Below are 26,925 nucleotides of genomic sequence, written 5' to 3'. Positions count from 1 at the left end.
CATCAATGGAGAAACTTGTCCAATCAGCAAGATACACCTTTGAGGGGCTGCTAAATGTAGGGGTCCCCCCCCCTCCTCCTTTGCACATCCTTTCCCAGTGTCTTGTGTGAAGAGTGGTGTGCATCTTTCCTATGGAGAGATGTATGTTCTGGCCCCATGTTGAAAAACACACATCTTCTCCCTTGCACTGAGTCTTGGGAGAGGAAGCACAAATCTCTCATGGTTCATCTGCTGACAGTTTCCGAAGCATTCTGAAGCCGCTGTTGCAAATTTGTTCTTTTCCCCCAAACTGCTTGGCCGCATGGATGGATGTGAGAGAAGCGGTAGAAGGGGGAAAGAACTTCTGGACATCTGATTTAGTTTAGCAGTGTGGGAAAAATTCCTGACAAACTGGGAACCAAGGAGAACGGCCTTATTGACAGCACCTTCCTGGCTACAAGCAGTTACAGCGCTATGCTACCCATCATTTAATCAAGTTAACTTTTTTTTCTATTGCTCTCAAGTCTGCAGGAAGCCTCTAAATTCCAGCACAGGGTCCAGTTTCTAATTCAAAACACACAACCCATTTCCACACACAACACACATTTTGAAGGTTGTTGTGAAAGAGGCTGTGACATTTTGGTTACTGAGGCAGAAAATCCAAAGGGTGTTTCCCACAGTGGTGAAATAACAAATGACAATGAAATTTTAAAAAACACAAAAACTTGATGATGGCTGCCCTTTATAGGTACGCCAGAGTCTGATACCTGAGCCAGACTGTGCCATCTTGTACCAGTAAATAACCATTGAGAGTCACCACCCATAAGGAATTAGGGAGAAGATTGACTTGAGCCCCAGCATCTAATTTCCTAGACATTAAGCACTGTGTTAGATGATCATGATGTATCTGTCACAGCCCTACTGTGCTAATAGCCAGTGGTGCAGTTAGGTAATTTTAGCCTTTGGACTTACAGAGGGCTGATCTTTAGATGGTAATGTGTATATGATAAGTCAGCCCTGCTAGGTTTTACATCCCCTCCAACATTTGTCTGATGAAAATAGGGATGTTCTGATCCATTATTATTATTTACTATTTATACCATTCCTCATTACACATCTATTTTTATAGGGTTGCCATTTGAAAATCATTACACATTTGCCTGGGAGTAAGGCCCACAGAACTCTGAGTAGATGCATATACTGTAACTTGTTAATATATCAATCAACTGAAGCATAGATTGAATTTGCCTCTCAGTTTATTGGAACAGGTGAAATTGAAGGGCATAGCTCTGTGTTAACATCAGAGAGCTATTAGCTCTCCTTGTTGACGCGCCAAGTTTTTCAAAAAGGGGGAAATATTCTATATTCCCAAGGAACGTAAAATAGATTACCTTTCCTTTTGGCAATGAATGGAAACTTCTGTTGTGAGGTATCTCATATGTAAGAGAAACTCTTTCTTTCAATATCCTCACAAAGACAGTTGTGGGTTTGAAGACTGGGGTTTTGATGATATGCACATTTTATTTGCATTTGAATGAGTATTTTGTGATATAATCCAAAGCCATACGGTTAGTCAACCCCTGGCTACAATCCTAAACACACTTATTGTGGAGAAAATTCCATAGAATTCAGGGGGATTCGATTCTGAGTAAACCTTTTTAGAAGCAAGGCATCCTATCTGTAATTTTGCATACAGTTAAGCCTCCCTAAATCCCATCAATTCCAATTGGGTTTAAACGGCTTAATTGGGGAGATGGAATGGCAGCCTAGAGTTTTAATCAGTTGACAACCTTTGATACATGGTAGAGACATTTTGCAATTTATTTATTTTTTTAAGACAGGTCATGGGCCATTATTGTGCTGCCATAGAAACAGATGGAAATGCATTTGAAACGATTAGGGACTGCAAACCACAGGCCAGAGGAACTGGGGCCATAAAATTGGAGAGAGAGCATGAAACACAAAGCAGTTCGATATTTATGCTTTGTACAAACCAGATGGCGCAGTAACTGGAATACTTAATACCAAGTCCTCATATGATGACTTTTGCAAGGTCAACCAAGGATTGCTGATGATTGCTGCCCTCACATGACATTCAACTCTGCATGCTGTAGCATTCATTCTCTCTAAACAGCACTAGCTGAGCAAATCCAGAGCCCTTTCTGATAAAGTAACAGGTGTGTCAAATGTCTTCCAGAGCAGCTAACATAAGATGAGTGCAAGATCAACTAGATAGTTCTTGCCTGTAGACTTATCATCTAAGAGAAATGATGCAAAAGGAAAAAGGAATGTGGAGGGAAGAGAAACAAGCAAGCTTGGCCCCCAGCTCTAATATTTCAAAATTCATATAAAGACCAGATGGAACTGAGAGAGTTGAGAGGGAGGAGGAGCCAAAAGGAGCTGATCTTTCAGCAGACCCAACAGAATGGCCCTGCACCTCCTTCTCTTTCTCTGTTGTAGCCAGGTGGGAACTGCATGTGACTGATGTCATGCATAGTTTAAGTCCAGACCACAACGGGGGGGCCACCAGGTGGCGCGTTGGAAGATGGCCGACAATAACATCTCTCTGACCCATACGAGGTAATTAAGGGGCTGCTATGGGAAGTATGCAGTCTTCCTCCCCCCCAGGAGATGGGGGGCGCTGCCTTGCCAGCGGTGTTCACAATGCACACCCTGATCCGAGAGGTGGGGGTGCCGAACACTTGGCACGAGCCCTCGGTGAAGTCAGATCTTCCTGACGCCGATTCCAATTAGCGCGTGCTGGTTAGCTTCAGCTCGGAATTATAATTGTAAACATATGATTGGAATGAAGCTGAAGCACATACATCAAGTAATGCTCGAGAGATAAGACTGCTGATTAATGGATCTCTGTGACCGGGAGTGACGGATGGATAAGTAAATCTTCTGATGAATCACCACTAGGAGACTGTATGTTTGGGATGGGGGGGGGTGGAGGAAAAAAACTTTTTTTTTCTTTGCACAATGTGATATTAATAACCCTTCACCCCAGATAGAAATAAGATCGTTGCGTTTTTATTAATCACAAGCAGGAATTCAAGAACTGTGTGGGATGGATTATAACAGGAGAGAGGATAGGTGAACGGTGAGAAAGAGGAAAATTTTTATGACGCAGTTAAAAAATGGCATCTCACCAAGACAGGCTTGCCGGAGAAAGAAGGACAGGGGGAGGAGAATCAGGATCGTTCGAAAGAGAAGGAATGTTGGAACGCAAGCTTGACCTGATAGAGCCTCCTGATTCATTTGATTTATTTGGCAAGCCTGAGAAAAGTAAAGGACAGACCGAAGATTAATTTTTTATGGAAGCGTTGAACAGAGGCTGTCCCTGAGTGATATGATCTTTGAAGTGTACAAAACCCACACAGAGGATGCCTGTTTTCAATCTGCTTGTGAAAATTATCAGAGATTGCAAAGAAAGGAATATACAATAACAACAAGAAGAGAAAGAAAGTAATAAAGGACTATCTAGATTGAACTGGATAGAACTGTCTAATTAAAGCAGTAATATAAGTGATGTTTGGACTCGTTCGGAGTTTTGGACTCGTGCGGAGCTTGATGTATGGGTACCCCCAACAAAATTTAAAATTTGGCTGTATAATTTGGAACTAATGTGATTTGGATAATGTGATGTGATTGGCCTGTTAATAAAAATTATTTTAAAAAATAAAAATAAGTCCAGACCACAACGCCCAGCAAATATGTCAAGTTATGAGTCAAGCCACAAGGACATGTGAAAGCACCCAGAGGGTGGGAGCAGAATTATAGATCCCAAAACGAGGATTAAAAGGAAGCCAGGGAGTGCAAGAGAATCATTCTCTTGCTGTCACAATGCATAATATGAGAAAGAGTTTCATGAAATCACCACTGATGAATTTGGCTCACAGAGCAAAAACGCCCTTTGAAATTTGGCTTTCTACGCAGTCAGCAATTTAATCTGGAGACTAATGAAGTACAATCACTCCTATTATGACACTTATTTTTTTTTCTCTTTTCTTCTCGGTCTCTTGTTGAGGTTCAGGTTTGATGAATCCAAATTAACTCTGCCAAAACCACTAATACCACCTTTCACATTTAATTCTGGGAAAAATCACTATGTGTCTCATCCAATTTGAGTGAAAGAAACCATGAATAGCTTCAGGTTTGCTAGGTGTATCCTGAAGATTCAAACTCTACTGACCTATCGTTAACCTTCTCTGCATTTCTAGTTAATAACAAACAGCGCTCTTAGTACCTACAAATAAATCTTCAGTAAGCTGTGCCAACTGAAGAATCTTTCAGCCTCACAAACCAGAACATTAAACTAGCAGAGTCAAGAAAGCCCTGTTAATTTAAGTAGAAGGCTATCACATCATGGGCTTTTTCTCAAGTCCACACTGAGATAATTAAGAAATAAAACTAACGATATATTTATCTACATACAAATAATTTCATGGAATAGGGTGGCTAAATTAATTACATTATATAAATAATTATAGTGCTTCTGCCGCACTATAATATCTGTACGTTTTTAAATAAACATATCACAAAGACACTCTAACAGTGCAATTCTAACCACGCCTACTCAGAATGTTAAAGGTAAAGGCAAAGGTACCGCTGCCCGTACGGGCCAGTCTTGACAGACTCTAGGGTTGTGCGCCCATCTCACTCAAAGAGGCCGGGGGCCAGCGCTGTCCGAAGACACTTCTGGGTCACGTGGCCAGCGTGACATCGCTGCTCTGGCAAGCCAGAGCCGCACACGGAAACGCCGTTTACCTTCCCGCTAGTAAGCGGTCCCTATTTATCTACTTGCACCCGAGAGTGCTTTTGAACTGCTAGGTTGGCAGGCGCTGGGACCGAACAACGGGAACGCACCCCGCTGCGGGGATTCGAACCACCGACCTTTCGATCGGCAAGCCCTAGGCGCTGAGGCTTTAACCCACAGCGCCACCCGTGTCCCCACTCAGAATGTTAAGTCCTACTAAATTCAGTGAGGTTTACTCCCAGGTAAGTGAGGTTTGGGTTGCAGCATTGGTCTCTGGTACTCTGGGAAGCCTGCCTTGAATTTCTGACTGCTCCTGGAAAGGAAAGTATGAAATCATGAGGAATGATTTTCTAAAGTCCTGTGACCATTCTAGGCTTTGGCTGTTCCCCAAACATTTACAATCAGAAAGGGATTATCTACTGCATTGGTTTTCCTCAGCCTTGACCCTATCATACAATTGATTTCATGGTTTGCTGCACAATGGAGCAGAGCTAAGAGACAAGAAGACAGGTGTGGGAGGAGGCTAAATGCTGGACCAATGTCAATATTCCATTTCTGAAGACTTCCTGAGTATCCCTTTTCTTGAAAACCTGTACAACAAAGCAAAACACTTGCATTGCATAGTATTGATGCAGGATCATTAGTTGCAAACTCTCTCATGGGCCCCTGCTCTGGTTACACAAGGTGGTCTGTTGAATATTTTGGACACTATCACCATGGCATCTCTTGTAGTACACTGTAATAAAATAATATCTGAATGCCAAATCTGTGATTTTCTGGAGCAGCTGCCCACAGTGACATGACGTTGGCCGATGATCAACCCAAACTGAACCGGCTTTTAAAATTCCAGCGCTGTTTCATGTTACGAATGGTTGTTGGCTACAGTTCTTCTGATATGGGCAAATCTGTGCTTATCTCAGGAGTTTGGCATAGCATTCAGTGATTAAATGTAATTCTGAATGCTGAACAGCCCGGACTAAATAGCTACCACATTTTCTTCTGTCTCTTAAATATTTTTCCCCCATTCATGCAGTTGCCTTCAGCTATCTTTACAACATGGATTCAGGTGGAATTGAGTGTTAGGAAGGAGCTGTTAAAAAGATGAACAGAGAACAATAATTTCAAACCACTCATAGAATGACGTTTTAAGAGTGCTTTTGCTAGCTGATACCTTTTCAACCAACAGGTTGCGCCCTCTGCCAACCCTTCTCTAGAACATGAAGGTAGCAGGCAGCATAACAGTAATCCTGTGGGAACACGTCTGTGCTTATCCTGGGAAGCATGTCAAAGGGAGTTGCATATAGCCAGTTCTGATACCAACCCCAAGGGCACCATCAATGCAAGCCACACTCCTATGCAAACAATGGATAAATGATAGATAGATGATAGATAGATAGTAGATAGATATAGATAGATAGATGATATAGATATTTGTGTATCAGAAGGAGAGCGTGTCAGTATGTTGTTTTCAGCTGAGACTTCTGAGGGAAGGAGAAACACATGTCTGTTGAAGACTGGCTGGTTGGCTTTTAGCAGCTCAAATGAACCCAGGGTTGACACCCAACGGAGACTGAGATTTCAATCTGTGTTGGTCTCCCAGATGAGAGCAACCACAGAGACAGCTAAAGTCAAGAGGTCTGCCCAACCTGGCTTATGACACAAGGGGGCTTTGAGCCAATCACTAGAGCTCTTTGACATTTGCTCCTCCTTCACCCCCTCATAAGAATTTAAGAAGAGCCTCCTGGATTAGGTCAATGGCTCATCTAGTCCAACATCCTGCTCTCACACTGGCCACTCAGATGCCTATGGAAAACCCTCAAGCACGGCCTAAGCAAAACAGCACTCTCGCCTCCTATGATTTCCAGGAACTGGTATGCAGAAGCAAAAGGACATGGGTGGCACTGTGGTCTAAACCACTGAGCCTCTTGGGCTTGCCAATCGGAAGCTTGGTGGTTCGAATCCCTGCGACGGTGTGAGTTCCTGTTGCACTGTCCCAGCTTCTGCCAACCTAGCAGTTCAAAAGCACACCAGTGTAAGTAGATAAATAGGTACCACTGCAGCAGGAAGGTAAATGGCATTTCCGTGGGCTCCGACACTCGTCCCGGTTTCCCATTGTGCCAGAAGTGGTTTAGTGATGTTGGCCATGTGACCCAGAAAGCTATCTGTGGACAAACACCGGCTCCCTTGGCCTGAAGTGAGATGAACCTCATAGTCAACTTTGACTGAACTTAACCATCCAGGGGTCCTTTACCTTTTTTCTTTTACCTTATGCAGAAGCATTACTGTCTCCAACCAGGAAGGCAGAGCATAGGCATCATGGTTAGCAGCCACTGATAACCTTAATCTCCAGCTTTATCCTCCTCACCATCACCAGCCATACATCTTCTCCCTCTGGCCCATGTGTGTGTGCGCTCTCTCTCTCTTTCCAAAAAAGCTGTGCATTTTAAGAGCATTGGCTGTGATAACCTTTTCATACCTCATGCTTCAAGCAATATCATAATACAGGCCAAGCAATCACACTTTTTTTAAAAAAAGCAAAATAATTTGCACACCTGCCTGCCTGCCTGATACATTAATTGCACACTACAACAACCACAGTGACTAAGTTCACATGATCATCTAAACCATAATATAAATTAATGCAAATAAATGGTGGCAATCCTTGGGCTCACACTCTCACTATCCTATCTTATCCTCCTCAAGCATATTTTTAAAATAACTAAATCAGTTTCCTGTTACAAATGAGCTTGGAAAACTGGTTTATTCTGATTCTAGCCACTTGAAAAAGCAGGGTATCGAACCACAGTAAAGATTTGTTAAAAGTCCAGACTCTACCATATATCCTTTGTGAGGAAGAAACTACAGGGAAAGCTGTAACCTTTTCTTTGTTTTAATCTGTGAAAATGCTTGCTTTTGCTATCTTTTCATTTGCTTTGTGAAATACTGCATTATTAGTGCCTAATATGAAATTTAAACTTCAGAGGGAGATAAAAATTCCCACGCCAGTTCCCCATTTTATCATGTTGCAAGGAAGAAGGACATAAACCAGGTTACCTCTGATTTATAGAACTGCTTGCGAAAGTCAGCAGATAGTTCGAGAAATGGGATGTATTGCATTATCCTCAACCTTTCTTGTCAGCTCAGATGAATGACTTCACGGTAGATGAAAAGAGACCTGAATACCTTTCTATTCTGCTGGAGCAGAGTGTTATTTTCCCCTTTAAACAAAGCAAGACATGGACTAGGACTTTAGCATCCTATGAAATGTATAACATTAATGTAAGATTTTAAGCTCAGTCCAACTGGCCCCAGATCAAAGGCGCGGAGAGGAATTTTGCCAGCTCTCTTTGTAAAAGGACCCTTTCTTCTGTGGGTGGGTGAGAAAACTTGCCTTGCCAGTCCAGCAAAAGAGGCTGCCTTTAAAACTGAAGGCTACGTTACAGCACAATCTCTTGCATGTTTTCCCAGAAATAAGTCTCATTCAGGCTTACTCCTAAGTAAATGTGTTTGGGACTGCTGCTGCTGCTGCTGGAGGACAAGGGCTGTAGCTCCAGGGAAAGAGCTGTACCCTAACATCCTCAACTAGAGCTGGAAGAATGCCTTGTCAGACATCCTAGACCACTGGTGCCAGTCAGTGTGTAAACAGATACTGATACAGATACTGAGCTACTGTAGAGGTCCAAAAAAATATCTACATGGTGCCTAGGGAACAACTTGCACCTTAATATCAGAAAGACAAAGGAGATGGTGTTGGAATTTCAGAGGAAGAGAGGAGAACTAGCCCCGCTGTACATCGGGGAGGGCTGTGTGGAGAGAGTCTCTTCCTTTAAATTCCTAGAAGTTTATCTCAGTGAAGACCTTACTTGGAAAATAAATACAACCCAGGTGGTTAAGAAAGCCCAACAGAGACTCCATCTCCTCAGAGTCTTGCAGAAGAACAATGTCAATCAACATCTGATGATCTCCTTCTACCGGTCAACAATAGAAAGTGTCCTTTCATACTGCATCACGGTGTGGTACGCTGGTTTGACATCTGTAGGAAATGCCTACAGAGGATGGTGAATACAGCACAAGATTTTATGGGCTGTCCCGTGAATCCGCTGGATGAAATAGCAGAAGAACGTTGCCTCAGGAGAGTGAGGAAAATTCTCAGGGATGATTCACCCCCTGGCCGGCACTTTCTTGATCTCCTGCCCTCAGGCAGAAGCATGATTAGTCGCACCGACAGGGTAAAGAACAGCTTCTATCCGTGGGCTGTTAGGCTGCTGAATGAAAATATAACAACAGGGGAACTGACTTTCGGGTTTGGTGGGTGTGCGCCAGTAAATGAGGGGAATTAAGACTAAGAGAGCTGAGTGGGGGGTGCTCATGTAATCTCACTGTATACAAGTTGTACAAGTGACAATAAAGTACAGTGGTGCCCCGCAAGACGAATGCCTCGCAAGACGGAAAACCCGCAAGACGAAAGGGTTTTCTGTCTGCAGAGGCGCTTCACAAGACAAATTTCCCTATGGGCTTGCTTCGCAAGACGAAAAATGACGAAAAAAATTGAAATTTTTTTTTGCTCCAAAACCCCTTATTCTGAATCGCTAATCCCCCCCCCCTTAAAAAGCCGTTTTTAGCCCTTTTTTAGCCAATAGCGCTAATAGCGCTACTCCGTCAATGGGCTCGCTTCGCAAGAAGAAAAAACCGCAAGACGAAAAGACTCCCGGAACGGATTCTTTTCGTCTTGCGAGGCACCACTGTATTTCAGTTTCAATTTACATGGGCCACTAGGCTGACTCAGTGTGATTTTATCATACTGGTTCTACATCAAAGGCAGATTTAGGGAAGCATTACTGGTTTGCCCTCATTGGGTGCCAAGCTGAGACAGTACCACAGGAAGTGCCACAAAATGATGTAGAATGGAAGGTGAGACGTGGGGGGACACCGCTGAAGTTTGAAAGCCCAAAGTCCAGGCTCAATTCAAGGTGCTGGAGTTAATCTTTAAAGGGGTTAATGGCTTGCGACTTGGTGCTGAAGGAACCACCTTTTCCCATGTGTTCCTCCTTGCATTCTCTGATTGCCATCTCAGGCCCTGTTCCAAACCCATAAACCTCAGGAAGCAAGATTAGTGTCAACTAGGAATAGGGCCTCCTATGTTGTGGCACCTGTCTTATGGAATTCCATGTTCAGCGAGGCCTCTTAGGCCCCATTGCTGTCCTGCTTCAGTCAGTTGACGACAACCTTGCTTTCTTTTAAAGGCCTTTGCTTATATAGTATTTGTTGGTTCAGTTCCGTATTATTTTTGTGCTGGTAGAGCTTGTCAACTGGCTTGGATAGTCTTAACTTATTACTCCGAATGCACATTGGTGTAGGTTTAAAAAGTTATACATTTTTTTCCTCTTTTCACTACGATTTGTTAATCACCTGGAGTCTCTTTGGAGAAATAGGTGGAATATTTTTTTAATAATAATAATAATATTTAATCCCAAGCCACTGTTGTGAATTCGAGAACCATGTGCATGGTTGCATGGGCCTTTCCAACCTGATGTTCAGGTGATATATCTGGTGGGATACATCCATGCAAGTGATTGTTGCCATCAATAACATGGTTTTGGCATCAGCATGAGATCACAATATGGAGGAGTGCTGCCATGCCACAAGGGGATAATGTGAATGGGTCCTCAATGTACTACATTTGAACATACAGCGGTACCTCGGGTTACATACGCTTCGGGTTACATACACTACAGGTTACAGACTCCGCTAACCCAGAAATATTACCTCGGGTTAAGAACTTTGCTTCAGGATGAGAACAGAAATTGTGCTCTGGTGGTGCGGCAGCAGCAAGAGGCCCCATTAGCTAAAGTGGTGCTTCAGGTTAAGAACAGTTTCAGGTTAAGAATGGACCTCCGGAACAAATTAAGTACTTAACCTGAGGTACCACTGTAAATTGAAGAAAATGAGCTCTTCATACGTGAGCTTTAAAATGTATTGCGTCAACATTTCATAGTAACTGATGCGTTAAGCCACCACATGCTTCCAATGAGGTTATTAAGACCCTCAAGAAGGTTATATTAGTGGGGCAATTTGCTTTGCTTATTGATTATTTATTCCCTTGGTGTTACTCACTTCCTCTAATGAGCTCTGGACAGCATAAATGGGGCTTTCCTATTTTATCCTTGCAAGAAACCTGAGCAGTAGGTTAGGCTGAGTTACTGGCTCAAGGTCATGTAATGATCAGAGAGGGAACAGAACCCAGGTGCCCCTGGTCCAGGTCCAACACACCTGCTTCCTGCCAGTATGCCCAAGCTGCCCTTGAGCCACAGTGCCTGAAAATAAGACAACACAAAGTCATCAGGACTCCCTCTGTGCCAGGAAACTAACCCTTTGGTGGGTGCTCCTGCAACTTCCTTTCACTTAAGAAAATAGGGACCACAATGGGAAACCAGTGCTATTACAACCCCTTTTGAGTGGCTCCTATATTGCCACTGAGAGGAGTATATTTCAGCAAGTAGCACATTTCTTTAAATTTCTCTCTAATCCTGGCCTGGAGAATGGCCCCCTGAAGAAATGCATGCATAATCCATCACAGTATAGTTCCCCCCCCCCCAAAAAAAAAATGCTTATCGAAGCCTTCCTCAGCCTGCTGTGCTCAAGACATTTTGGACCACAGCTTCCATTGACTCTGGTCATTGGCCAGCCTGACTGGGGCTGATGGGTCTGAAACATCTGGAGGGCACCAGCTTGGAGAAGATTGGCTTCTTTTGGTTTCTCTCCATTTCTTTTTCCAAACTTTTATCCTGTTCTCTGCATTTCTGCATCAATTTATAAAAAAATTTAAAAGTCCTCCTGAAAATTCATCAGTGTATTAATATAAAGGTAAAGGTAAAGGGACCCCTGACCATTAGGTCCAGTTGTGACCGACTCGGGTTGCAGTGCTCATCTCGCTTTACTGGCCAAGGGAGCCAGCGTACAGCTTCCGGGTCATGAGTCCAGCATGACTAAGCCGCTTCTGGCGAACCAGAGCAGCACACGGAAACGCCGTTTACCTTCCCGCCGGAGTGGTACCTATTTATCTACTTGCACTTTGACGTGCTTTCGAACTGCTAGGTTGGCAGGAGCAGGGACCAAGCAACGGGAGCTCACCCCATGGCGGGGATTCGAACCGCCAACCTTCTGATCGGCAAGTCCTAGGCTCTGTGGTTTAACCCACAGGGCCACCCGTGTCCCTGTATTAATATACATTTATCCTATATTTATCCTCATTTTATGCATTTTTGCCTAAATATCCACATTTTTGCAATCAGTTTTGACTGTTGCAATACATTTTATGTTAGTCTAGATAAAACAGGCATTTTATGAACAGTTTCCCATAAATATGCATTTATGCTCACATTATTTGGATAAAGAATTGAATTGCAAAATTCAGGGAAATGTGATTTTCAAAGCATAGTTGCATGTTGGGTTTGTGTATTGTTCTGGCAAGTGTGAATTAGCTAGATACCCATTAAAATGTGAACTGAACTGAATTTCTCTCCCTTTCCTACTTATGGAGTAATTTCTGAAAGCAAAGCAATATCTACCAAGTGTTACATCAGAACCAGAACTTTATTTAAATATAGGAATGCCAAAAAACCCTCTGCTAGCGCGTGCCCAACCTAGTTCCTACATTTATAGTAATCAGAAGTGACATTCTTAATATCAATATACGAATCCTGTTTCAGGTCTTTAGCTTAGGAAAATATGTGTTGTGCAGAGTCTTTTCCAGAAAACCATACAGTCTAGAGCTTCTTCTTTGTCACATGTATTATATGACATTTAAAGTTGATGAAACCATCTGTAAATAATCTGAATTGATGAAATGTTGGGTGGATGGAGAAAGGGGGAGGAAATGTCAAGTTTAAGCTGCAAACAGGTCAGAGGACCAAAAAAGGCACATTCAGGAACATTCATAAGAGACAAAGACCTTTGCATGATTATGGCGACACAGGAACAGAGTATATACACAGATGAATGATATCCCTTTCAGTGTCCTGCTCAAAATTTTCTGCATACTTTCGTTTTTATGGGTATAATTCTTAGGTTTTTATGAATACATTTACTAGCTGCTTAACCCTGCAATATACTGTGTGGAAAAGTAATAAATGCAAAAGATTTGTTTTAAGGCATGGTGTAATAGTCAAATAAAAACCAAAATACTTCACAATGTACTTGACTTGGTGATTGCAGACCTACATTTTTGAGTGCCTTGGTCCACATCCTCAGTATGAGCAAATTCAAAGCACAATCTTTTCCATACTACATGTGCAGCACCCACCTGTGTGCGCAGCCTTGCATATGTGAAGAGGTGCCCCATAGTCTTGCACTCAGCCCTTCCTTGGCCCCTGCCTGCTTCAGCCAGCAGGCTCCACTGCCACCAGGCAAAACATTTGGGCATCTCAAAGAATGCGAGGCCCACCCACCCTCCAGTTACACTCGTCCAGACCTCTCCATTCCGCCGGTATGCAGCATAATCATAGTTGTGGCGCACACAATTCCAACCCCTTGCTATTTCCCAGCAGACTGCTGCCTCTGGTGGCTGCTTGGCTATGTCTGACGGTAGGACCAGCCCTGAGATCGAGTCACACTTGGTAGTATGGCATATATCACTCGCCAGAGTGGTGCATGCCCTAGTTATCTCCTGCTTGGACTACTGCAATGCGCTCTACATGAGGCTACCTTTGAAGGTGATCCAGAAATTACAATTAATCCAGAATTGTGGCAGCTAGACTGGTGACTGGGAGCGGCTGCCGAGACCTACATTGGCTCCCAGTACGTTTCTGAACACAGTTCAAACTGTTGGTGCTGACCTTTAAAGCCCTAAAAGACCTCAGCCCAGTACACCTGAAGGAGCATCTCCACCCCCATCATTCAGCCCGGACACTTCTGGCAGTTCCCTCACTGCGAGGTTACAGGGAACCAGGCAGAGGGCCTTCTCTGTAATGGCGCCCGCCCTATGGAAAGCCCTCCCATCAGATGTCAAGGAAATAAACAACTATCTGACTTTTAGAAGACATCTGAAGGCAACCCTGTTTAGGGAAATATTTAATGTTTGATGTTTTATTGTGTTTTTAATATCTTGTTGGAAGCCACCCAGAGTGGGTGAGGAGGCCCGGCCAGATGGGTGGGGTATAAGTAATTTATAAGTAATATATTATTATTATTATTATTATTATTATTATTATTATTATTATTATTATCATCATCATCATCATCATCATCATCATCATGACTCGTGGGCAAGGAATGTCTACAATAAATCAGTGAGAAGCACTTTTACATGTTCATTGGGAGGGGAAGAACCATGTCCTTAAACATGCAAAACTAGAGCACAATTTCCTGGGATTCACCTGATTCTAACAATAATTAGCCATTTTCAGATATTCAGCATGTATTCAATTAACACATTGTGGGGTGGGGAGACAGTGTCTACCCAAACCTGCACACATTCCTTTTGATATCTGAAAAGCTGTACATGTGGAAAGCTCTTCTCTACATATTTTGGAAACCTTGGAAAAGCAGACGTGTCCTTCTGTGTGTGCGTGTTGCCATCTGAAAATGTACATTGTGAGTTAAGTCTGGGTTTTGATATTTGGTTCATCTTATGAACGTTCTTTGGCAATCAGCAGAAGGACTGGGACTCAGCCTTGAGGGAGCAAGCTTTGGAAATCAAATTCCAAAGGATGGTGTAACTTCACTGTGACTGAGGCAGTGTTTGTCAAGTCACCACAAGACTTACTTCTGAGCAAGCATGCATGAGAGGAATGTGCAGTGTAGCGGTCCAGCTCCAAGATCTGTGGCACTTTCTCGGTGTGGGCTGAGAGAAGCCACAGAATTAACTGATATTCATCTAGCCTCTCTGCTCCATGAGAGGCAGGACCTCACCAGCATTTGGGCATGCATGCCCGACACACACGTAGAAATACAAGGCTTCTATATGGAATTCCTGAGTATTTGGTATAAGACCAAAATGTTTTGAGTAGAATGCTTTGCTTCTTCCAAGGGAGTATACTTCCTTTTTCCTCTAGACATGGAATGTATAGAAAAATATGTGAGGGAAAGCCTGTGAGGTTTCCTGTTCTATATGCAGGAATGCATATAGCATAGCAAACAATATGGCCTGTATTTATTATGGTGAAAATAGAATTTGGTATTACAGTAAAATTGTACCGTTGTGACACAAATCCTGCAATGAAAATGTGTGGGTCTGGAGCATTGCTGGCTGCAAGACGTGGAGAGAGTTGGCATATTGCAAGTTTATTTTTATTAGCACACATGCAGATACAATCTATCATCTATCTATCTAGTTAATATTTTTACATCAAGTTTCATTACAAAAATATCAGTGCATAACAGCCCTTGATTTGTACTGTTCATGAAATGGAAAGAGAATTTTATAACAAAAAATCCATAAAACAGTTTTTATTTATGAATATTTAGAAGAAAAGTCTTCTTCCTTTTCCAAGTCATTTGATCCACAGATAGTTTTATACAGTTATCCATAATCAGAAATGTCATCCATAATCAAAAAAGAATAAATGCATCAACCACAAAAAGAGAGCAAAAGAGGAGACAGATTGACATCAAATTGTCCCTGCTCCCACCCCAAAACATGCAAATAGAGGCTCTTACTTTTAAGTAAGAAAGAAATCATTATTCAGGTGAATACTGTTAGAGGTTCAGCAGCAGACACAAGGTTCAGGAGCCATGGTGCAGGAGTTTAAGATCAGGTCAAGAAGTTCTGAACTGGATGGAAGCAACAAATATGTCCCAACAAGTTTCCACACCCCACCCGCCAAGCTTTTAAAGATGAGGCATTGCGCTCTCGCTCTCAATTTGATGCAAGACTACACCCTCTTGGTTTGGTGCCTGTCCAGTATGTATATAAGGACTGCAATTTGTATAGAGATGCACCTCATCATAATGGGGAAGACAGGGACCAGACCAGGTAACTTGTCAGCTTGCAGTATATAGGCTGGTCTCCACAACGTGGTCTTCCATCTTATGGTTGCTTATATTGAAAGTGGATGTGGACCAGACAGACTTTCAAAGGGAGAACTTCAAATCCTGGCCAGCCCAGGGCATTTTTCTGCCTGTGGGAGAACAGCAGGTGGTGCCTGCTCCCAGCCCAAATGAAGATGAAAAGTTACTTTGGCACCTGGGGCAAAACAACAACAACCCTCAGAAGCATCTCTTCCCAGCTGGAAAAATAACAGTAACAAACAGGAATAGCTAGCAATGTACCGTATTTAAGGATACCCAAAGTCTGTTGTCTGGGGTGCCACAGCAGAGCCACAGCAGAGCCACCCTTGATTCAAACAGAAGACTGTCCTATGAGAGTTCTTCAAACAGACAACCATCTTCTGTAAAACAGGGCACACAGCCACCTTCCACAGTGGCCCCACCACCTGCTTTCTGTGTCAAGAGAAACTCTGCACCCACCCTGTAGTGAAACTCTTGAGACTGGGGGTGGGGAAAACCATGTCGTTGTCTCTAGCACTTGTTCCAGAGTTTAGGGGGAACCTTGAGAAAATGGCTGCAGTGTGTAGACGTTAGAAGCGTGTGTGTATGCAGGACATCTTAGGAGTGGCTGTAAGTTTGCACTTTTGACAACAATGAATTACTATCAGGCATGTGCCTTCCTTTGCTGGGCTAGGGGGACTTAGGACAGTCATTCCATTCCCCCCCCCCCTCCCGTCTGATAGCACTTAAAACAATGCCCTTTTTCCATTTGCACAGTTTTTGAGCAGAAAGGTATTTAAGATGCATGCAATATTCTTCTCAGTCAGTAAGTCGAGCCTTCGCAGTGAACAACCCATTGATGAGAGAAAACAGTGTGTTGTGGTTTTCTCCACCCATCCCCCCTCCCGCCGTCCCCACCCCCCACTGCAAATGAGTGTTTGCTGCCTATTATTGAATGCTGTTTTGTTAAATTAGGGAACAGAGAGTTTTTTATTCTTTCCCAGAAGTGCCCTTTCAGATTCTGTAATTGCATGTTCTAATCCCCAGGAAGTGAGAGAAGATCACTCGCGATTGGACTCCATGGTGCTACTCATTCTTAAACTGGACCAGCTAGATCAGGATATTGAGAACGCTCTCGGTTCTGCATCCTCGCCTTCCAGCACGCTGACACACACACGGAGGCACATACCTGTGAGCTTGCTTGTTTACTTATCTTTTATCCCAGTTGCATATTTACCTCTGCTGCTGCTTCCTCACCCTTCCCCTGAATGTGTACACACCATGCACTCAAAGTGCATGTAAAGCACATCCTCACCAGCAAAGAAACATGGGAACTGTAGCAGATCCCTCACAGAGCTATAATTCCCAGCACCCTTAACAAAGCACAGTTGCCAGGATTCTTGGGAGGGAGATGTGCTTCAAATGTATTTTAAATGTGTGTGCAGTCTCTCCCTCTTTTTCCTACTCTCGTTGGTCTTTCTGTTTCAGCACATGTAATTTCTCCTTTATAAAAAAAAAAAAGGTGTATATGTATGTGTGTTTGTGTGTTTGTGTCTGTGTGTCTGTGTAATGTTCCATTTCCTAGCCTCCAGCTACTCATTTATTCCTTCTTGGCCTCCCTCCACACTGGGAGAGTTCTAAGAACTACTAAAACCAAAGCAAGTGAAGGGTACAAAATTCAAAAGATATTGGACTCCCCTGTCCCCTGCCAAGCTTCTCTGTGTGTTTTTTAAAGTCAATCAGACTGGGGTTAGAGTCGTGCCAGCACAATGGTCTGATGCAATGGGTGCTGAATTTGCAAGAGAAAGTGCTGAAATGTTGTGTTTTTTATTGGGTCCACATTTCAGTAAGACCCAGCGCCCCCGGCAAGGAGGCATTTATGGGCTGCTTACAAATTCTGCCTCGGTTAAAATAATATTCTGACAACAAAGCATTGTTTGTCTTTTTTAGATAGTTTTATTCAATGGGAGTATATGTTGTGATATTGGAAAGGATGAGGTAAAACACTATTCTGGCAATATACACACACACATGCAGACCGGTTAAAGAGCACTTTTAGGGGCAAAATCCTCTTTTTCCCCACAACTCCCCTTCATTTCAGTGATTCTGGTATGGAAAACATAGTGTTGTGTTGTGCGTTGGTCACTAAAATTGCAAACCTATGCCCACTTGGGACGTGGGTGGCACTGTGGTCGAAACCACTGAGCCTCTTGGACTTGTCGATCAGAAGGTCGGCGGTTCGAATCCCTGTGATGGAGTGAGCTCCCATTGTTCGGTCCCTGCTCCTGCCAACCTAGCAGTTTGAAAGCACGTCAAAGTGCAAGTAGATAAATACATACCGCTCCGGCAGGAAGGTAAACAATGTTTCTGTGTGCAGCTTAGTCATGCTGGCCACATGACCCGGAAAAACTGTCTGCGGACAAACACCAACTCCCTCAGCCTGTAAAGCGAGATGAGCACCACAACCCCAGAGTTGTCCGCGACTGGACTTAACTGTTGGGGTCCTTTACCTTTTATGCCCACTTACCAAAGAGTAAGCCTTATTGAACTCAGTGGGACTTTTGAGTAAATGTATATGGGACTGCCCTGCAAGTTATTTTTACCCTTTATTTTGTTTATCCCTGAAATAAGCTGGATTTTCAAAAAAACAAAATCACAGTAGTGGCATGTGGTGACTGAATTTATGAGATTTGGTAAGCCACTGCTATATATAGATATATTGCAATGAGATGGGAACAAGGTGGTAGATGTACTGTGGCATTTCAAACGGCAGGTGGAAATCACCTTTTTTTAAAAATAAAAAATAAAAATGATGCCATTGACAGAAAATTCCTTGCAAGTAGAAAACTAGGGAGGGGGTTGGGCTAAAACCTGTCCTCCTCGTGTGCTAGGATTTTTTGCTCACTTTTTCCCCAAAATGGGTTAACAGTCAAAAAATAAACATGAAATCCGTATTTCCAGTCCAAAGTGGCAGAATCTATTCTACCGCTTCCTCCTACGTTTATAGACCCATCATCAGACTTTTCTGGGGCTCCTTAATAAGAATATTAGTAGCAATATTATTGTATATTACATCATTATATTATATAATATTAATTTGTATACTGCCCTATATCCATACGTCTCAGGGCAGTTAACAACAAAAAGTTACAATATATGAAGAACAAAATACATAATAAAATTAATCAAAATAAAAACAATAAAAACTTTAAAATAGACAGGTGATAGACAAGCTTCGCGGAAAAACATCTTGCCCAGATCTATTGATCGTCCTCTTAATGTGTGCTCATAAGCGAGAATCAGATAGGTTGTTGATTGAAGTCTCACTTTATACTGAGCAATAGGCCTGGCCATTGTGCTACGGGAACTTCATGCTGAAATCATTTCAGCATGCAGAGGTCCTTAGGTGGACCGCTTGAAGTGGAAAGGATTCTTTGAATGTGGGAAATGAAAAACCAACCAACCAACCACTGAATTATATAAAGGCAGCTCATGATCTATAAACGTCACCTCTGTAACCCATCTTACTTCAGAACCAGAACCAGTAGAAAAGATGGCAAGCCTTAAACATGCGTATACATGTAACATGTAATGTTCACATTTCTGAATTCATATATATAGCCTTAGGCTAGAATCCAATACACAGTTACAATATTTAGTTTATATGCTTAGTTGTTTTCCATAGGAATTCATTGTGCATAACTACATACTGAATTGTGGCCTCCTCTGTAAATCAAGGATGGGGAACCTGTGGCCTTCCAGGTGTTATTGGACTACAACTCTCCCCATCCCTGATCATTGGTCATGATATCCATAGCTAATGGAAGTTTGAGTTCGGACATTCCTCAGCCCTGCTGCAAATATTACAAAAAGTTTGAAGCATTGAGGCATGCATAGGGGTGAGAGGGAAATTTGATTCAGTCTGCATTAATTAGTGAACCTACCTGATTCACAATTTCTGAAACAATGTGCAAACCGAAACACATTTACCCTTTGAATTCACACTTCTTTGAATTTTGCAATACAGTTCTCCAGTCAAGTAACTTGTGGAAAAGGGCATAAGGCAAAGTGTGTATTTATTAGTGAAAGCAATGTACCCAAAATGCATTTTATAAAGGAAAACTGCTTTGCAACAATGTTAGGCAAAAGTGCGTACAGAGGCAATTTTAGGGGAATTAGAAGAAATATGCACTAAAATGCTACTGCGTTTTCATAAGGAGATTTTTATTATTATTATTTTAAGCAAACTGATGGAGAAATGTGAGGAACTGAACTTAAGAGTGGAAAAAATAAAAATTGAGATAAACTAAAATTGACGGATTCCCCCATCGCTAGACATGGATGTTACCAAGTTTTTGTTTACATTGTAAGTTTTAAGAAACCACAAGAGGTTTCACCTGCACAAGGGTTCAAATGATGTCACTCCAGCTGCATAACAATTTCCACATGGTGCTGGAGGTATCAGATGCTTCCAGAGACAAAAGGTGCGGACATAATCTGAGGTGTACAGGAAATACAAGGAGAAAACATGCCAGACTTCTGAAAAAACCTGGCTCGTAAACAAAGGGTTTTTTTAAAAAAAAAAAAACTTATTTTAGGGCGTTGCAGCTTTGATCTCAAGGTATATTACAGTGTCAGGGAACAACAGTGATTAGATCATTATTATTACTTAGAACAAGAATGTATAGGAATGTAGAGAAAGTTGCAAACGTTTTTAATAAAAAAACAACATCAATGTGTGATTTAATGTATTTCCTGTAGGTAATAGAATGGTAGCCATCATATATCTTCAAGCTGACATCCTAAGATGTCATTTGTTGGCAGAACCAGGCACATCCCTTAAAGAGATTTGTCCTTCTTTTCTTTAAAAAAGGATTTGGAATTGCATCCTGATTCTAAAGTGGACATTGCGATACTGAGCCACCAGCAAGCAAACGTACGACCCCCACCGTCTCCACCTCTTCCACCCCCCTATGTTGCTGATCGAGCATTTTCCACACCAATGACTGGTTCTGGAGCTAAACCAAAGGCTGGGGTGAGTCTTAAAATTATTCTATGGTAGCATTGGTTTTCGTATGGGGAGAACTGGGAGAAGAACAAGTAGCCAAGCCCTACTGCCTTTGGAATGTGGATTGCCATCAAGGTCTTACAAGGTTCGTTCACATTTGCTATTTTGCAGGGGAGAAGTTCCAGGGATGCTCCCGGTGAAATCTGAAATTGAGTGCTTCTAAGTTGGGGGGGTGGTCATGGGAAGGCAAGTTCCTCAGTTAAGCAGGATTTGGTTTCATGAGATGCTCCTTGCAGTGTCTGATAAGAGAAGACCAGAACATAAGACCTGCTGACAGAGAAGGTGGGTCTGCCAGCAGATCCTCCCAGTGGGAGTCCTCCTCCCTAGTAAGGGAGTAAAATGTTTAGCCTGCCAATTCACATGGCAGACCTAAGGTCAACTGCATGTGATGTGAATGGCCTGTACTATGCCTGTGTCTTTCCCCTCCCTTGCTTATCGCATTTCCAGGAGAGATTTGCATTGGAGAACCGCTGCAAGGGCAATGGGTCAAGCTTGCTGCAACCCAAATCTCTCTCAAGCAGAGAGCTGCTTGTGGGAATGAGGTGGGAAACCTGTGCCCCTCCAGAGATTGTTGATCTCCAGCTCCCATGACCCCAGCCAACATGGCCAATGATCAGGGAAAATGAAAGCTGTAGTCCTGCAACATCTGGAAGGCCACACAGTTTTGTTTTAGGAGATCAAATATGATGGGAGATCTCAAGTAGCATGCAGCTGGCCCTGGGCCAGAAATGTGTGAGCAGTTCTTCTGCTCTTTGGTCAGAGGTTCCCAATCTGTTTTTTGGCCATGCCCCACCTAAGCATCTCTGAAATCCTGATGCCCCCCAACCTGTGACATATAATTCTTATTATTCAAAAAAGTGAACTCCTATTCATGTGGAGGAAGCCTAAAAGGCCATTAACTGTTAATAACTCATTCTCAAATTGCCCACTTAAAAAGCAAATTGCCCCCCTGTGGTGTGTGTGCCCCACATTGGGAACCACAGGCCCAGGTGAAATGGAACTGAGCAGCAGTGTGACATCAAGAAGAATAGAGGGCAATGATAATAACTTCTACTTCCTCCTCTTGGAAAAGACTTGGTGGCGTTCACAGATGTGCAGTGACACTCATCCAAAATGATTCAATAGGGTTGGATGTGACCAGTTGTGTTGCTCTTCGTTCAGCCAAGGAGCGCTGGTTCCAAATGGTCTGGTTTCTGTTTAAAACCATTGGACGCATTTCCCAACACTGTCAAAACTGCATGCTTCAGCTGGCCAGCTGCGGAGGATATTTGTTGTGGAATGTTATCATGTCAAACTGAGTAGAGAACAAGGTGGATTTTATGCTTTGTGTGCCAGTGGGGTATCTGTGTGGGTTACACAGGCCACAGCAAAATGTGTGACGGAGGTGAACAAGGGGCTAGGAACTCAACTGTTAGCGGATGCTCCATGTGACGATTTCTTGAGTTTTCAATTCTGATATACCACTTCCTGCCTTGTAAAACGATATTTTAGAGGTAAGGATCTCTGGTGATCATGCATGATTATACTTGAATGCATGCATTAGTGGCTTTGGATTCATACATGAGAGAAGGTATATAAGAAGGTGCCTTATACTGAGTCAGATCTTTAGTCATTCTAGACCAATACTGTCTAAACTGACTGGCAGACTCCCCCAGCCCTACCTGGATATATTGGGGATAGTACCTGGGACTTTGTGCATCCAAAGCAGATGCTCTACCAGCCACTGAGCTATGGACTCTTGGAATTAGCATCTCAATAATTTCCACCATTAAAGATTATGGGAACTACCAAGAGTTTTATTACCTGTCAGGGGTGGCTTCTAACTGGAATATTTGGAATAAGATTGCTGCAAGAGAAATCTTTCTCAGAATGTATAGTTCTGTATATCTCACTGGCCAACCTGTATTTCATATCTGCTCATTGTTGTTAGATTTTGTACAAATTCTGAAACCAGCCAAGGATCAATAAAAATGGATAAAAATGCTTTAAAAACAATAACATTAGGAGCAGTAATGTATTAAGGTACCCAGCTAAGGATAATTTGGTTTGTATTTCCTGGGTGAAATGAGTAAGGACACTGAGGTTTGTTGGATAGTGAAAGTCAAAAACTAATTAAGTCCTAAGACTCAGCAGCATTTATTGCTGTTTTCAGTCAGAAGTGAATTCAGAGTTATAACTGTCCCAAATTACCCTCAATGTGAAATTTAAGCGGAAAGATATGCGTATCCCATAGCAAAACCCAACTGGGGGAAAATCAGGTCTACAGAATCTAGTTAGTTCAGCCCAGTAGGATGTTGTAGATCACATCAAGCATGGGTTTCATTATTAATTAATCCATTTGTTGCATTTATATTCTGCTTTTCTTCCATTATGGATTTTATACCTGAATGTAAACATACATAAGGATTCCAGATGGTCTCTCATCCAGGCACTGCCAGACCCATATTTAGCTTCAGCATGATTTCTGCATCGTATATCTTCAAGCTGACATCCTAAGATGTCATTTGTTGGCAGAACCAGGAATGAGAAATGGAGATGAAAGTCTGAGCAAGTTTCTTAATGGAAAGTCCAAGGCTGCCCACGCTTTTTTAGTATCAAACTCCATGGTTCAGCCCATCCCTAGGCTACTTGGGCCAAAACTCATCTGCAATTTAGAATCCCAGCAGCCAAAAAACACTTGTTCCAAATGATCTGGTTTGTGTTTAAGTCAATTGGAAGTTCTTTCCACCACTATTGAAACCACTAATCTGGCATGTCTTATTTAATACCATGCAAAAGTAAGTTGAGCCAGACAACTCAGATCATGAAAAGAAACAAAAGAGGAGCTGGAAAGGGTTCATCAAAAAATTGGATGTCCATCAGTGGCTACCAGGTGAATCAAGCAGAGCAACAATAACAATGCGGAAATCTCTTAATAGCATCTCTTATTTATTGGAGTTTATTGTCCATTGCTATCTTAAAAATAATAAAATAAAGGTAGATGGCTACTGAGAGCTTTATTTTATATACTTTCACTCTGGAAAGTTGGACTATGTATAATATGCCCACTTAAGATATTTTATTTCATTCTTGTGAGCTGCTATTGTAATATTTTTGAGACCAGTGGGAGACCTTTTTTTAGAAGGGTTGGGGAATGCATTTATTAATTAATTTTATATAGAAAACAGTGGAAAGTCTCAAGTTATATGAGGGAATGGATAAATATAATACACTGTTAACGCATGGTAAACCGTAAGATAATAAAAAGTGATTTGGTAAAGTGATTGATCTTACTACTTTAACTTCTGTGTATAAATCATTTTATTCAGAGTAAATATTAGGTGCCTATAGGGATGCGGGTGGCACTGTGGGTTAAACCACAGAGCCTAGGACTTGCTGATCAGAAGGTCGTGGTTCGAATCCCCGTGATGGGGTCAGCTCCCGTTGCTCGGTCCCTGCTCCTGCCAACCTAGCAGTTCGAAAGCACGTCAAAGTGCAAGTAGATAAATAGGTACCACTCTGGCGGGAAGTTAAACGGCGTTTCCGTGCGCTGCTCTGGTTCGCCAGAAGCGGCTTAGTCATGCAGGCCACATGACCCAGAAGCTATATGCCAGCTCCCTCGGCCAGTAAAGCGAGATGAGTGCCGCAACCCCAGAGTCGGCCACAACTGGACCTAATGGTCAGGGGTCCCTTTACCTTTACCTTTAGGTGTGCCAAAAACAGATAGTATCAGAAATTGAAAAAATGAGAGGTATTGCATCACTAGATTCCACAATCAGTTTCTGGGCTGGGTGTTCCTCCTCCTGAGCAGCTGATAGACCTGGTCTGTGTTGACACATACAGGTGCCACATCTGTACCAAACGTTTAGAGCACCATTATACATCTTTGAGTCATGGATTCCCCCAAAGAACCCTGGGAAGAGTGGTTCATTAAGGGTGCTGAGAGTTGTTAAGAGACCCCTATTCCCCTCACAGAGCTACAATTTCCAGAGTGGTTTAGAAATAAATCCCTCTTTCCAGGAAACTCTGGTAATTGTAATTCTGTGAGGAAATAGGGGTCTCCTGAGAACCCACAGCACTATGATGGAGGAGGTGTTGCCAGAATTCTCTTGGGTGATAATTTGACTTGATATCCCAACTAAGAGACAAAATTTCTGTTCCACAGAGGCTGTGTGTTTGTGTCTTTAAGTACATTTAATCTGTTTTCTGTTCATAGTTTAGTACATTTATTGTTGAAGTGAGGATACATACATGCATGTACAGCAGTTTAAGATCATAGCAGAGGGTGTGAATCGATTTCATTGTGGCTGAGGTGATGAAAAAAGTGAAAGCATTCACTCTGTGAAGGCTCATTCATATGTGAATGTAATTCTGATGTGTTGCATCTCGAAGCTAAGAAGGTATTTCACTGTGGCTGCAAAAGAGGCGCACCACAACATGGCTGCTTGGTGTGGAATGTGCTTTGGGGGTCATCTGTAAGTTATTGATTTCATCAGTTCAGGCTTTTATTTGCCAGCCTCTGACACAGACGCTGATTTCTAAACTTTTAACTATACATTTGGCAATTGTAAGCCACAGAGGAATGTAAATCAGTCTGAAAACACAACAGTCAGCAGTCCTTTCCCCCAGTAAGTATGAGAAACATGAAGAAAACTAAGCTAACAAGGAGAAAGGGGAAGGAGTTAAGTATTCCAGATGTCACTGTCTGCTGGAGAAACTGATGTCACCCTCATCTGGGGGCAACCTCCATAGCTGTCTACTGCATCCAGCAAAATGTAAAATGTCCATGTGACAGTCAATCTGCAGTTTAAAATCTTGTAATTGAGAATTTAGGGAGATGTATATCTGAAATATATTCGGAGTCCTGTAGTGATTTCATGCTCTTTATTGCAGCTTGTAAAACAGTGATTGAATTGGCACCCAAACCTCAGGCTTTTATATACATTATTTACACAATGAGTCCCGTCTGATTGGCTGATTCTGCTTCCCTCCTGAAGCCTGATTGGTTTTTTCCTGCAGGCCAATCAGTTGTTGCATTCTACGATCCTACCAGCCTAATAGGCTGATTAACTTCCTCCTGGAGCCTGATTGGTCTTTTCCTGCAAGCCAATCAGTTGTTGCATTCTAGGATCCTACTTGCCTATTGTTCTAGGATCCAAGCTTAGTACATAACACCCCTCCCCTCTAAGTTCCCGTTGCGCCCAGAAGGTTAGCATTCATAGTTGTTGAGGTATCCCAGTTGCCTACATATGCGTTGTGGTCTCGGGTGTCTCTCGGTAGAGGTTCCTGGTTCTGGCTCTTGTTCCAGGGCTGCCAGCTGTGACGGGGCCGTTGGGTTGGGCGCCGCTGGTCCACTCGGTCGTGGTTCTGGTTCCTGTGGCTGCTCAGCCTTCCCAGTTCTGCCTCCCTTACCTGCTCCTCCTGCTCTATGGGCCTCACCCTTCTGCTATCCCCTTGGGATTCCTCTGTCCAGCCCTCATCGCAGTTTCCCCCCTGGGAATCGTTGCCATAGTTGATTGCAGTGGCGGCGCTACTCCGTTAGCATCTCATATGACACGAGGCCAGTTGCCCTGGTGACTGTGGCAGGTACCCGTGTTGAGCCCGCCCCGAAGTTCTTTGCATACACTGGGTCGTGGGGCTGGAAAGTCCAGGGGTTCCTACCTTCCCCCACTGCTGCCTCGTCATGGGCCCTGTCGGGGTGAAGGTGGTCCCGTCTTGTGAGACGCCGGCCCATGAGTAGTTCCACTGGGCTCCGGCCAGTCATTGTGCTGGGGGAGAAATGCAGCGAGGTAGTACTCCCAGTCCCCTTGTGTCATGCGACGGAGGGCACATAACAATATCTTTAAGAAATTTAGGACCTTGGTAAGTTTGTTATCATTGATCTCTGCATCAGAGAACTAAGTGCCATTTCTTTCAGCTAGCAATTGAGGTGTTGATGAAGAAGCTCAGCATAAACATGGGGCAGGAATCCTTTCAATTTAAAAACAATGCTTTAGATTGCTTCCATGGGGACAGAATGCAGGAGGCTATATCAGCCCTGAGTTTCTGTTGCAGGAGGGCACTGCAAGACTCATAGCTGACTGCTGAGACTTTTGCCCTAGTTCAGGCGATCACATGGCATTTTGAGGGAAAGAACCTTTGCAGGTGGGGTGGG

At 42.9% G+C, this 26,925-nt stretch overlaps 1 protein-coding gene across 8 annotated transcripts in view; it reads left to right on the top strand.

Annotated features, from left to right (window-relative positions):
- Positions 1-26,925, top strand: part of DLC1 (DLC1 Rho GTPase activating protein) — a 250,599-nt gene that overhangs the window by 49,266 nt on the left and 174,408 nt on the right. For 5 of the 8 annotated variants that reach the window (XM_083457970.1, XM_083457966.1, XM_083457969.1 and 2 more), the window contains exons 3-4: positions 16,772-16,915; positions 20,598-20,759. In XM_083457970.1, the coding sequence (XP_083314096.1) occupies positions 16,772-16,915; positions 20,598-20,759 (306 nt within the window). The remainder of the gene's footprint in view (positions 1-16,771; positions 16,916-20,597; positions 20,760-26,925) is intronic. The other 3 variants (XM_083457974.1, XM_083457972.1, XM_083457973.1) reach the window with 1 other exon arrangement.

The sequence above is a fragment of the Podarcis tiliguerta genome, assembly GCF_965153285.1.
Source record: "Podarcis tiliguerta genome assembly, chromosome: 9".
NCBI lineage: Eukaryota > Metazoa > Chordata > Lepidosauria > Squamata > Lacertidae > Podarcis > Podarcis tiliguerta.
Note: the sequence above shows the minus strand (reverse complement) of the source record. Positions and strands in the feature narration are given on the sequence as shown.